Source organism: Theropithecus gelada, chromosome 3, assembly GCF_003255815.1.
Source record: "Theropithecus gelada isolate Dixy chromosome 3, Tgel_1.0, whole genome shotgun sequence".
Lineage (NCBI taxonomy): Eukaryota > Metazoa > Chordata > Mammalia > Primates > Cercopithecidae > Theropithecus > Theropithecus gelada.
Window position 1 is genome coordinate 96,073,100 of NC_037670.1, and position 13,190 is coordinate 96,086,289.

Genomic DNA, 13,190 nt, shown 5'->3' on the forward strand with positions numbered 1-13,190 from the left:
GAAGAAATTAGCCAGATGTGGTGGCAAGCACCTGTAGTCCCAGCTAGCTGGGAGGCTAAGGAGGGAGGATGGCTTGAGTCCAGGAGTTCAAAGTTGCAGTGAGCCCAGATTGTGCCACTGCACTCTAGCTGAGGCAACAGAATGAGACTCTGTCTCAATAAAAAAAAAAAAAAAAAAAGCTGCAGTTTGCCCTTGGCTGGGTCAGTTCCTTGCTAAGGGCTGTTACCTTCAGGTGCTTCAGAGCCTGCTCTGCAACAAGTTCTTCCTTCTTGTTCCACTCAACGGCGTTCATTATACAGGTCCACAGAAGACCAATCACTGCTGTTTCTGGAAGATCATTCCTCTTCATTTCTTCTTTGACATAAAGCACCACCTACATTTCATGGAAATGGGGTCAGAAAGTAACAGGCAGATGGAGAGCTCCCTCCTCCCTCCTAGCTGCCCAGTGAGTCAACGTTTTGGGGCAGCTAAGAAACAATCTGCTTGGTTTCTCCTTTCCTTGTCTGCATTCTCAGACTGGAAGAGGGAGAAAAAATACAATGATTTGTTCTCAAGCAGACTTATTTTTAGTACCAAAATTAATAGGCTTAGCTCTGGTCAGGAGCTGCTGGATAATGTGGAGTAAGAGAGGATTTTTGTTTCCTCATAGAGAAACCCCTTTGAGTCTAGTAGAGTAGGGATACTTGGGCCAGTTTGACTTTTTGGAGATTTAAAGAAGGCAATAGAGTTGTGAACTTTTATTTCCATCCCTAAACTTTAAAACCTCTTGATGGATACCATCTTGGGTTTGTACAGGTCCATTCTCCACAATTTATTCTTCAATCATTACTTTTGATGATCGTTATGCCCCATCTCAGTGAAAAGTTAATTTGTAAATAAATTGTAAAGTGCAAAGGTAATTTTTAGATTTCATATACATCAATTCAGCAGTATTCAGTAACTTATTTTCCCTTTTGAATTATGTATAAACATGCAAATTTATACTCAACCCTGACAGTATGGAATATAGGCTTGCCTAACAATGTATTTTATATCAAATTTATTTGAAAGGCTTTTTCCTTTTAAAATAAAATAATAAATAGAGGTTTGGGCCTCAGAAATGATTAAAAGTCATCATGATATCTCCAGTATACTAGTTTGCAAGTAGTAGTAAAACCTTTTTCTCCTCCCTTTTCTTGTTTAGTGGAAACACATTGCTTTCTTTACCTCTGGCCTGGTGTGCAGAAATGCCAGCAGTGACCTGAGTAGCCTTTGAAAGCAGAAGGAGCTGGGCAGTCCCAGTCCCTGTGCTGGCTGGAGGAAGCCACATGAAAGTGTGACATCCTGGCATCTACAAGCATCACAAGGCTTTTTATGTTTCCTTCTTTTCCCCATGGAAAATCATGTACAAATTCTTGCTTGGAGAAATATGACTGAATACACTGTTATCCTTAATATCATGAGACTTAAGAATATTTGTCATTCCAACACCTCCACCTGCTGGATAGTATCAGTCCTACATTCTCCAGCCTTCAACCACGTGAGGTGCCATGCAGGGCTTGGAGCATGGAAGTAGGTGCAGGTCAGGCATTTTGGAGCAGGTGGAAAAAAAGAAAGGATGCTTTATATTAATTTTTAGATTGTTGTGTGAAAGATTTGAAACTTCAAATAGAAAGCTTTCTCCAGATACATTAAAAATAAAAAAAGGATATAGTCATAGCTTTGTGAACTATAGCATGTATATATGAACTATGCATATGCATATTATAAAAAAGATAGCTTTTACATTATAGGGAAACACAGCTATTTCAAGTGTGAGTGGGATTAAACAAGTCACACATTCAACTAGTCTTTTCCCATGATAGGAATTCAAGCTTTTTTCAAATAAAAAGCCTACATATTCATACAGAGTGATGAACAAAAAATCCAGTGTTAATTCCAAACACTAGGCAGATGCTTAATCAGGTTAGATAATCTGCAACAAAATTTTAAAACTACCATATAATGGGCTATACTGATAGTGGATAGTCAAATCTATTTGACAGATGACATATTTTGAAAATCACAGCAGCCTGGTAAAATGTCATTTGTGTGAAAATCACTATTAATTTCTGGACCATCCTAGAGTATTAACAAAAATGGAGGATTCTAAATCTATACTTTGAAGCTGAGTTAATTTAAATGGTAGGAATAAGTGGATAAATTTACAGCAATAAGCATAGGGCAGACTTTTTAAGGAAAGCCTTTGCTACACAGCCCATGTAATTCCTCCCATTCATGTATATTGCAGTGATGCCTGCCCGTGTTCTCCCACCTCCTTGATCGGGCATTCCTGAGAAAGACGCTCCTGGAGCTCCTTCTGCAGTTCCTTCCTGGTGCCCAGGGACTGCTGGACTCGAAGGAAGTCGGAAAGCTCCTTAAGACCTGCGTCAGTGAAGTATTTAGCAAAATGATCCACACTCTGTCTGTTAACTGGAAAGAGTTCCTGAAAGAGAGAAAGGGAGACTGTTATACACAAAGCTATTCAAATTTCGGCAAGCATAAAGGACAAAATCTTCATTTCACTTAGAATATCTCGTATTTCGAAGAAAAGAATAAGACTGTTTTACAAAACAACAAATCACTGGTCTATTTATTGAGCTATTGAGCTAAACATCTTCTGAAATTAGGCAGTTTCACAAAGAAAAAGAAAAAAAGGTAAGCAATTGAGATAAATTTGGACTCTATTGTGCCAGTATTGAGAGGTGAGGCTTTTAAAGAGTTACTGGATTATAAGGGCTCTGCCCTCATGAATGGATTAATCCATTCATGGATTAATAGGTTATGTTGGGAGGGGACCTGGTGGCTTTAAAAAAGAGGAGGGGAGACCTGAGCTAGTACACTCAGCCCTCTCGCCACGTGATACTCTGAGCCTTCGTGGGACACTGCAGAGTCCCCACCAGCAAGAAGGCTCTCACCAGATGCAACCCCTTGACATGGGACTCCATAACTGTAAGAAATAAGTTCCTTTTCTGTATAAATAACCCAGTTTCAGGTGTTCTGTTGTAAGTAATAAAAAAGGTCTAAGACACCCACCATACCAATTCTAGTTTATTACATAATTCTGATGGAAATTTTCAAAAAGAGCAATATACCATAGCTGCTCTCATATTTTCACCTCATTTCCATTTTACCCTACACAGTTTGGCAGAATCTCAGTAACACTTAGTCACGATCTAATCCTGGGTGAGTTCAACACCCATCTATGAAATTAAGATGATTTTCAAAGCTCTCACATTTTTCAGACTGCTGCAGTGTCTAAAAAATATATACAGGCTTTTGTATTGGTTAGATTTGCATACATATGGCCAATGGCTATGTGGTTCCAGGAAAAGCCTCAGTAGATCTGTAATGGGTTTGCCACCACCTATAGGAACACAGCTGGAGGGCTCCTATGTCAGGATTCAAATTTCAATGTTCTATCATCCTATTAATTTCCCCTGTTGAGTCATATGTTTCAAAATGTCAGAAGAGAGCTGGTGGGAGCAGCTATCAAACATGCATTCATAATAAAGCAAACATTTTATACCACACTGAAACTGCATCACTGATATTTCCTCTACCACTCCACATCTTCCAAATCTCCAGGGCAGGGAACTAATGTACTTTTATTGAGTTTCTTCTATGAATCAAAATGTACTGGCACTTTCCTCATAACAACTGGGTAAAGCAGACATTTTTTGTAGATGATAAACTAAGTTTCAACAAGGTTAAGCAGCTTGACCCAATTTATGCTGCCAAAAATATTTAAGAATAGAGCTGTGTGCCCCAAAGTCAATACTTATTCCATTACTCTGTGCTAGCACTCAATATTCTATTTAGGAAGAGTGTGACTGCAAAGTTTGATTTAAAGTTATGTTCATATCACTCATACATATCACTTATGAACTACATTCCAAATTCTTATGAATAGTATAGAATATATTGAAAATTATTATTCAGATTAAGTTGAGGGGAAGCCAGTCTGAATCATACCATGTCATTTTTTGACTTGGAACATGGTTTGTATTTATTAGAGAAACCCTACCGTGGTACAAATCTCTATCATCTCATCCCTAGATTAAGGTCTCCCTGCTTTTGCTCTTGCTCCTGAGTCTATTCCCAAAGTGACAGCAAGAGTGATCCTGTTGAGACTCAAAATCACATTACACACCATTCTGCAGAGAATTTCCAAAAGCTTTCTATCTCATTTGGAATACAAGCCAAAGCCCTAGATGATACGGGCCTTGCTACTTCTCTGAGCTTATCTAAACTTTCGCTCTTACCTGCTCTCCCCTTGCTGTCCCCAACGTGGGCCTTCCCATTCCCTATTCCCTTTGCCTGGAATGCTCTATGTGGAGATACTTAAACAGTTCGCTCCACACCTCCCTCAAGTCTTTACACCAATGTCATCTTATCACAGAGAGCTTTCCACCACTGAAAATCACAGCCCACATTTGGAAGCTCTCTAACTCTTTCCTACTTAATTTTGTTTTGAGATGGAGTCTTGCTCTGTCATCCAGGCTGGAGTGAAGTGGCGTGATCTTAGCTCACTGCAACCTCCACCTCCCGGGTTCAAGCAACTCTCCCGCCTCAGCCTCCCGAGGAACTGGGATTACAGGTGTGCACCATCATGCCCAACTAATTTTTTGTATTTTCAGTAGAGATAAGGTTTCACCATGTTGGTCAGGCTGGTCTTGAACTCCTGATTTCAAGTGATCCACCTGCCTCTGCCTCCTAAGGTGCTGGGATTACAGGTGTGAGCCACCACACTGGGCCCCTACTTAATTTTTACCTTTATTATAATACATGTTTTACGGGTTTTAGTTTATGGCCCACTCTCCTGAAATAGAATATAAGCTTCATGAAGGAAAGGGTCTGTTCGTTTGGTTCCTTTCAATCTCCCCAGCTCTTGGAAGTTTCCGGCATATAATATAATCAATACATACTTATTGAATAAATAAAGGAAGAGAGCAATATCTTTAATTTCTTAATCACTACTTGCTTTGTCAGTAATAAGGGTTGTTTTTTCCCATTCCCTCTCCTCTCTGAGTTGCTATAAATTGTTCTTTCTTCTGTGTTATAATAGTGGGTGAGAGCTAAAGTCTGGTAATACACTAATTTTCCTAAAATGTAGTAGTTCAGAGTTAAAGAGAATTTTGTTGTATATGTTCATGAAACAAAATTTCCTCCTAAAGAGTGGGAACTGACTCACTAGTTCCTCATTCTCTTATTGATTCAACAAATATCAGGCAGGCATAGTGCATAGGTAACTACCCTGTTCTCACCCAGTTTATGTGTTTCTCGCAGAAACCACCACCTATGTTCCACGTATACACACAAACACACACAAACCTAGTAAAAACAGCTAGATGGCATGTGTTTCCAAAAAGAAAATGAATTTTCTAAATGAAGCCACCTAATTAAGCTAACCGGGCTATAGTTGTGAATATCTTTAAGAAAATTACTGCTTTAAGAAATAACCGGATAGACTGTATCTTTTTTCCCAATCATCCACCTCCTCTGCTTCAAAAGAGTATTAAGAGAACCCCCTCCTTGCTATGTCTATCTGCAGAGGTGGAGATGCAGCCTATTAGTGGACTGGATTTTCCCAGTCTATTGCCAGGCATGGCAGCATCCATAGGTGAGTTTTTAAGATACTTGAGAGGTTCAGTTCAGTCTCTGTGTTCTGGTACTCTGCTGTGAAGACAGAATGGGCCAGATGGGAGCTGCTCCCTCAGCCTGTGCCCGAATGAAAAGGCATGTGGAACTAAGTCAGGCTTAGCCAAGATAGAGCTAACCTATAGACAACCCACAGCCTCATGGACAACAAATATGTTCCCTCTGTATGAACCTCCACCTTCCTCAGCAACCTATTCACTTATCTTCTATGACTTTTGCTTCTGTTTACAGGGATTTGCCCTAAGTCCACTAGAAAGTAGGTTTCACAAGGGCAGGCAACTTTTCTGTCCTGTTCTCTACTGGCTCTGCAGCTTGTCGTACCATGCCCAGCACAGGGTAGGCATTCAGTAAACATATGAGGAATGAAAATTATTATGAGCTAGAACCTAGACTTTTACCATAATGTAAAAACTGTAAACACACAAATCTATTTAAGGTAAACGTCAAGAAACAAAGTATTCTTAAGTGATTTAAATTGCAAGTATTTACATTTAAAATTACTTTCATGTGTTCTTGAGGAAGAGAGAGAGTCTTAGAAATATCTCATGGGATTGGACCCTTGCACACTGAAACACACTGGAAGAGAACAACAGAGAAAAGGCCAGGTGAAAAGAAGATGGCAGGGATGTGTCTTATTTTTACACTTTATCCTAGAACTGTAAAAGCAATTCCACCTGGAAAAATCTTGGCATTTCACAGCTGCTGCATCAAGAAGAAAGAAATTGTAGGGAGCACATAGAAAATAATAATAAAATGAGATATTGCGTGGCAAAAAAAAAAAAGACATTATAAAAACAAAACATTTTTCTGGATTTTCTTAGAAATACACAAAGATGGAGAAATAAAAATATAATCAAGCAACTGTGACACAATTAACTTGTTTACTTTCTGTAACAGCTTAAGTATTTCCAAGGCAATCTTGTTTAAACTTTTTTTTTTAAGCAAACTATTTAACACACATTTGAGATGAGCACAGTCTGACTGCTACTCAAAATAGAGATCACAAGTATTTGATTAAGTGAGATTGATGAAATTTTTATCATATTAAAACCTTAAAATGTCTAGAAGGTTATGTCTATAGGCTGGGTGCGGTGGCTCACACCTGTAATCCCAGCACTTTGGGAGGCTGAGGTGGGCGGATCACTTGAGGTCAGGAGTTTGAGACTAACCTGGCCAACATGGTGAGACCCCACCTCTACTAAAAAAATCCCAAAATTTGCTGGGTGTGGTGGAGAACGCCTGTAATCCCACCTACTCAGGAGACTGAGGCAGGAGAATCGTTTGAACCCAGGAGGCAGAGGCTGCAGTGAGTGAGATTGTGCCACTGCACTCCAGCCTGGGTGACAGAGCCAGACTCTGTCTCCAAAAAAAAAAGTTATGGCTATAAAAGAAAGTCTTAATTCTGATTAAATATTAACATTATGTCAACAAGCTTACAAATTTGGAAGTCTATATTCCTCACAATTCTTTAATTTTATTGTGCCATTTGGTGACAAAACAAAGATTAAAATGAAATCAGTTTCTATTAACAATTACACAGAAATAAAAGGAACAGTGCTCCAAGTCAACATAGATCCAGGGATATTACTCATATACTACATTGCAGGCATTGCTTAAGCTCCAAGAAAGGCATCATACATACAACCCTTTCACCAGAAAACACTTACAAGCAGCCTCTTGTCTAAGTTGGCTTTTCTCAAAGACGAGGTAACAGAGTTGGCATCTTTTTCTGCCATCCATGCTTTGAAAAGCTTGACAGCAAATGAGGCCGCAATGCCTGTTCAAAAACAAAAGAGAATTTCATTCCTTTTATGAGCAAAACCAATTGTGATGGTGTGCAAAGCACCCAGGTTTCCTGAAGTGGGTAAATAACTAAAAGACTAAATTTGGTACAAAGGAAAAGTCAATAGACCTCTAGGCAAATTCTCCTCTTCTCGTTACTCAAAATAGAACATTTTCAGGAAAAGGAAAATAAATTAAAATATTTTTCAAATTTGGACTCTTTGAATCCAACCTGGTCTAACTGTAAGTTATTTTACCTTGGTCAAAAACATATTTAACACCCAGTATCTTCGGTGTTATTGCCTTTATTTCACCCTCTGGTTCATATGTATTTCATGTTTATAACAGTGATCTTGAGGCACAAGAAAATTAGGAGACACAAAACTGTAATGTCACCTTTATCAAGTAATTTGCTAATCAAGGATGCCAGTACAAGAACACTGATAGTGATAGATATAATAAGTACTGCTACGAATAGATGAACACATATCATGTACCTTAGTTTTACTTTTTATAAAAAGCATTTTATTTATTTATTTATTCCTATTTTTATTTTTGGGGGGATGGAGTCTCACTCTGTTGCCCAGGCTGGAGCGCAGTGGCACGAGCTCAGCTCATTGCAATCTTCACCTCCTGGGGTCAAGTGATTCTCCTGCCTCAGCCTCCCAAGTAGCTGGGATTACAGGCATGCACCACCAAACTCAGCTAATTGCTGTATTTTTAGTAGAGACAGGGTTTTGCCATGTTGGGCAGGCTAGTCCTGAACCCTTGACCTCAGGTGATCCACCTGTGCTGGCCTCCCAAATTGCTGGGATTACAGGAATGAGGCATTGCGCCCAGCCATAAAAAGCATTTTAAAATACTCTTGAGTTAAGCTATAAAAATATCAAGGCTGTTTCAAGTTAAACTTTTCTGGATTTAAAAAAAATCGTTATTAAGCTAGTTATGTTAAATCAGGAAACCATTCAATCACATGTCCACATTTACATTACCACTTATTTCCAAATAGAAATAATCAGATAATAAGAAGACAGTTCTATGAACACTTCAAATTTCTAAATTTATGTTGTGGTTATTTAATGAAGAGTTAAGATGTAGTTGAAACATTTAACTGAGTTTTCTAAACTGAAGGTTCTACTATTGTTATGAGCTAATGATAATGTGGCCTAAGCAGCCTCTATTCTCTTTACCTCTTTCCTAAAAGAGGTCCCATTTTATCCAGTCCAGGTGACTACTCATTAGCCTAAGTTCTGGTACCACCTCTTTCTGATGATTAATTTAGTGACCTCGCTCAAGCTCATCTGCCCAAGGCACCCCCCTGGCAATTGCTACTGGACCTGTACTGGTCATGCAGTCTGTGTCAGCCAATCGGCTGAAGGAAAGATAAATTATCCTGTGTTCAGGAGAAGTGTTCTTTCACTGAACCGGAACCAGGAAGAATATGCCATAACTGTACCAGCAGACATTTATAACAAGAGGGGGCAGCATCCTTGGGATGAAGTTAATGCTATGAATGATAACAGGAGAAAAAAACTTAAGTTCTGAACGATATTGCTGTTCAGCCTGAAGTCTGTCCTAATTTTCCATTTATTGTTACATAAGAAATACATGTCCTTATATACCAATTTGACCCAGGTCTTCCAGTAACTGGAGAGGCAAAGCATTTAATTCGTCTATCATTCATACAGACACCAACTAAACCTGATTTTCTTCCCTTGAATAAGCAGAGAAACTAATTTAAAAAAAAAATGGCCATGACAACAAAACATGCATTACATCTTAACTGAAAGTTCATGTTAAACAACTTGTTAAGATGAATTTTTAGCATTATCATTAGCTCATACAACCAATATAAAATTTAATATAAATTAATACTAGGCTGGAATCTGTATTGTAAGTAAAGAAAAACTATGCTTGAAACGAGGAGCCTAAAATTGAGATTTAACTTTCTTTATAGTTACTCCTCTACTGAGTAGGATAATCCCATCTCCCTTGGTCATGTATTGGATGAGTTGGGGAAAATGATTAATTTCTTAACTGTTTTCGTTATTTCTTTTTTTTTTTTTTTTTTTTAATCTTAGATAGTCTTTCTCTGTTGCCCAGGCTGTAGTAAGATGATGTGATCATAGCTCACCGTAGCCTCAAACTCCTGGGCTCAAGTAATCCTCTTGCCTTAGTCTCCTGAGCAGCTGGGATTGCATGGTGTGCCAACACACCTGGCTAGTTTTTATTTATTTATTTATTTTTTTTGGTAGAGAAGAAGAGTCTTGCTATGTTTCCCAAACTGGTCTCAAACGCCTGGCCTCAAGTAATTTTCTTACCTCAGCTTCCCAAAGTGTTAGGATTTCAGGCATGAGTTACCATACCCAGCCATTTTCTCAATGCTTTTCCAATTAGGAAGCAAGAGTTTAAACCTCTAGTTTGTAAAAGATGGCAGAGTTTAAGGAAAAGCCATATAACAGAGGCACTATACTTCTTCCATAGCAAAGTTATTTTTCTCCTCACCATCCCCCAAACATTTTACTATAATAATTTCCAGACATACAGAAAAGCTGAACAAACTGAACAATGACCACTCACATGCCCACCATCTAGTTTCTATAACTAATATTTTGCCGTATTTGCTTTATCACATATCTATCCATCTAATAATGTAATATTTGGATATATTACAAAGGAAGTTACAGACATCATTTAGATTTTTAAAATAACTAGAAAGGCAATAATTTTCTGTTATGTTGGCTAGGATAATTTAAAATAATTAATGGTTACCATTTATATACTATGTTGATTTTCTGTGTGCAAAATGGCTAACAGCAAAAATAAGATGTGTGTTGTACTGTGAATTTTCTTCAGGGAAATACTTTAAAATGTCATAATACTAATAACATACAACAATTACAGAGTCTGAATTGTCATAAATCTGAGTGATTTTAAGCTAAAAACTAGAGTCTTTGAATAAGACCGATTGACTCTCAATTTACTATTCTTTTCTTAGCTACAAGAAAACTATAACCCCTTTCACTATAGGCATGAATGAGGCTAGGACTTCATATACGTAGGAGGAAAACTTTTTAAGTTCTCAGAAGAAACAGATGTTCGCACAAAAGCTCTTTTAATTTGTTTTTAAGGAAAAATAACTGTTTTGTGTTGCATTGTAATTTGACTATCATTATCCTCCTACAAGTAAACAGCCCACTTTTGTTTTATTCTATAACCAAATCATGGTATGCATGCCTATCCAACTCTTAATGCCTTAAAATTAAAACAAGACTCCTTCTATTGCAGCAGACTTAAAACTCTTTTCTAAAATTGAGACAATGAATATCTTAAAAAGTGCAATCAAAATGAGTATCTGAGCATCAGTTTCTCTAGACCTTGAGAGGGGAACAGTTTTTGTTCTTACAATAGGGGTGAGAGTTAAAGGCTGCCATTTTGTATTGAAGGGCAAAAAGGTCACCAAATCGATTTCAGGGTATTTGACCTAGGCATCAAGTCTTCCATGAGATTTTAATTGGCTATTAGTCTTTCTTAATATGTCTTTATATAGGTGTGCATATGTTTTTCCTTCAAATGTCCTACAATTAACATGTCCACTCCTTTTATTATTTGAAAGGCAATATACACACATACACAGATATTCTCTTATGTGAAGAATGAGTAGTAGAGGACACCAAAAGGAGCAACTGGCATTTTTATAACTATCTGTGGCTTTTTTTTCCCCTTTGTTGTCTGACAGGCGAGAAAACAGGAGCCTCGTTACCTTCTTTGACTAAGCTGTCGGTGAAGAGACTGGTGAGGATGGTGGCGGGCAGGGTGCCGTTGCCCAGCAGAATCCCTGACAGCATCGCCAACTTTGTCTGCTCTGTTTCGGAAAAGGCTTTAAGGAAGAGGAGAAGCTGTGGGTCAAAAAAAAAAAAAAAAAAAAAAGAAAAAGAAAAGAAAAAAAAAAGGAACCATGTCTATGAAGCAAAGGACTGAAGTGGGAAGATAAACAGTGTGAACATCCATGGCTACGTGGCACACACACAGAAGGTTATATGTAAAGCATAGTAATTCATTTCATGATAAATTGGATGCTGTGGAAAGTGACTTGAGCAGGCAGGTTCCTTTCTTCTCAGTTCATTTACTCACAGCTGTAGATAACATTCACGGAAAGGAAAAGAGATATTTGGATGATATGTAAACAGATGGATTTATGTTTGACTATGTGCATGCAAAAGGGTTAAGTATACACGATGGACATGTTTTCTGAAATGTATTGTTTTTCAAGTTTTTCCACTTCTTTGGGTGACTACCTCTTCCCCTGCTACATATGCCCGTTTTCTCTGAATAGAATTTTTACGGCAAAAACAGAAACAAATAAAAAGCCCCACAAAAACAAAAAACCAGGAAAGAGTCGAAGTTAAGCTTTTGACATTTAATATATACTTTTCTGAGCTCACAGAATACAACAGTCTTCAAAACAAGACTGTTCAGGGAGAAAGGGGTTTTCTAGGTTCTTGATGTTTTTTGGGTACACTTTTAGATTCTCTTGTCCCCGAGGCAGGGAACTGAAAAAGTAGCAACCCTAGAAAAATATGAATGTAAGCTCAAAGCAAACAAAACAAAAAACCCACTTCCTATATTATATTTTCCTATAGTAGTCAGCCCTGTGGGATGTCCTTCTCTCTCCTAACTCTCCTCTGCTTTGTGCTTTGACTACATTCTACTGTTACTTTCTCCATTTCACCAGTTATTAGGCTTGCCATGGAAATTCCTCAGGGGCCACTATCACTACAGGAGCCTTGCTGATTTTCCATTATTTTGTGCCAATGCAAAATTCACTGGCATTGATAGAGACTTAAGTGTCTCCATCCTGATGACGTGATTATTCCACTAGTTGCATAGGGGGTAAGAAAATATTAACTTACTATTCCCCAATAATTTAAGGATTATTACATTATAGACAATTTACATTATGTGAAAGTGGCAGAACTGGAACCAAACCAGTCCATTCGCCTCTCAATGTATACCTATTAAATTCTCAACAAATTAAAAAGAAGTTAACATCTAAGTAAGTGCCAGGGAGTGAGGGAATGAGGGTTTCAAAGGCTTAAGCTCCAAGGAGCATCAAGAATGGGGAAGAATGAAAGAACTAACATAAGTACAGACAGTTCATGTCAATTTGTCCTTTTTCTCCATTATAAAAGTAACATTTAAATGAGAATAATAAAAAATAGCCTCTAAAATAAAATTTTAACACCACTTCTTCAAGTTCACGCATATGACCAGATTCATTTAAAATATACTTAATCACATAGAAATGGCACAAAAATTAGGTCATCATAAAAATAATAACCACATTGCTCAATTATATTAATCAACATTAAAACATAATTACATGTATACACCCATATTATTTTTCACTGCATTACATGCTAATGATAGCTAAAACTTGTGGAGTGGGTCAGACAACTCTTCTGATCACTTTATGTGTATTAATAAGTACAACAGGCTCCATCTCCAATTACAAAAAAGAATACTAAGGTACAAAGATATTAAGTAATTTGCCTGCCCCAGGTCAAACTGCTACCAAATGGTTGCTTTGCACCTCGCATTTCCATTTAATTTGTCATGGGCATTTTCCCTTATACATGTAGTTATGCCTACATGTATAAAAGACTGCATAGTATTCCACTGTATAGATTGTAAATTAATTAACCAGTCTTCATCTCCTACCAATGAAC

The 13,190-nt window shown here is 37.7% G+C and overlaps 1 protein-coding gene across 8 annotated transcripts in view; it reads right to left on the reverse strand.

Annotated features, from left to right (window-relative positions):
- BZW2 (basic leucine zipper and W2 domains 2) overlaps window positions 1-13,190 on the reverse strand; it is a 60,628-nt gene that overhangs the window by 9,302 nt on the left and 38,136 nt on the right. For 5 of the 8 annotated variants that reach the window (XM_025378346.1, XM_025378348.1, XM_025378349.1 and 2 more), the window contains exons 6-9: window positions 11,225-11,360; window positions 7,347-7,456; window positions 2,294-2,464; window positions 227-373 (exon numbers count right to left, since the gene is read on the reverse strand). In XM_025378346.1, the coding sequence (XP_025234131.1) occupies window positions 227-373; window positions 2,294-2,464; window positions 7,347-7,456; window positions 11,225-11,360 (564 nt within the window). Of the gene's footprint in view, window positions 1-226; window positions 374-2,293; window positions 2,465-7,346; window positions 7,457-8,651; window positions 8,722-11,224; window positions 11,361-13,190 lie in introns of those variants that run through there. The other 3 variants (XM_025378350.1, XM_025378352.1, XM_025378353.1) reach the window with 2 other exon arrangements.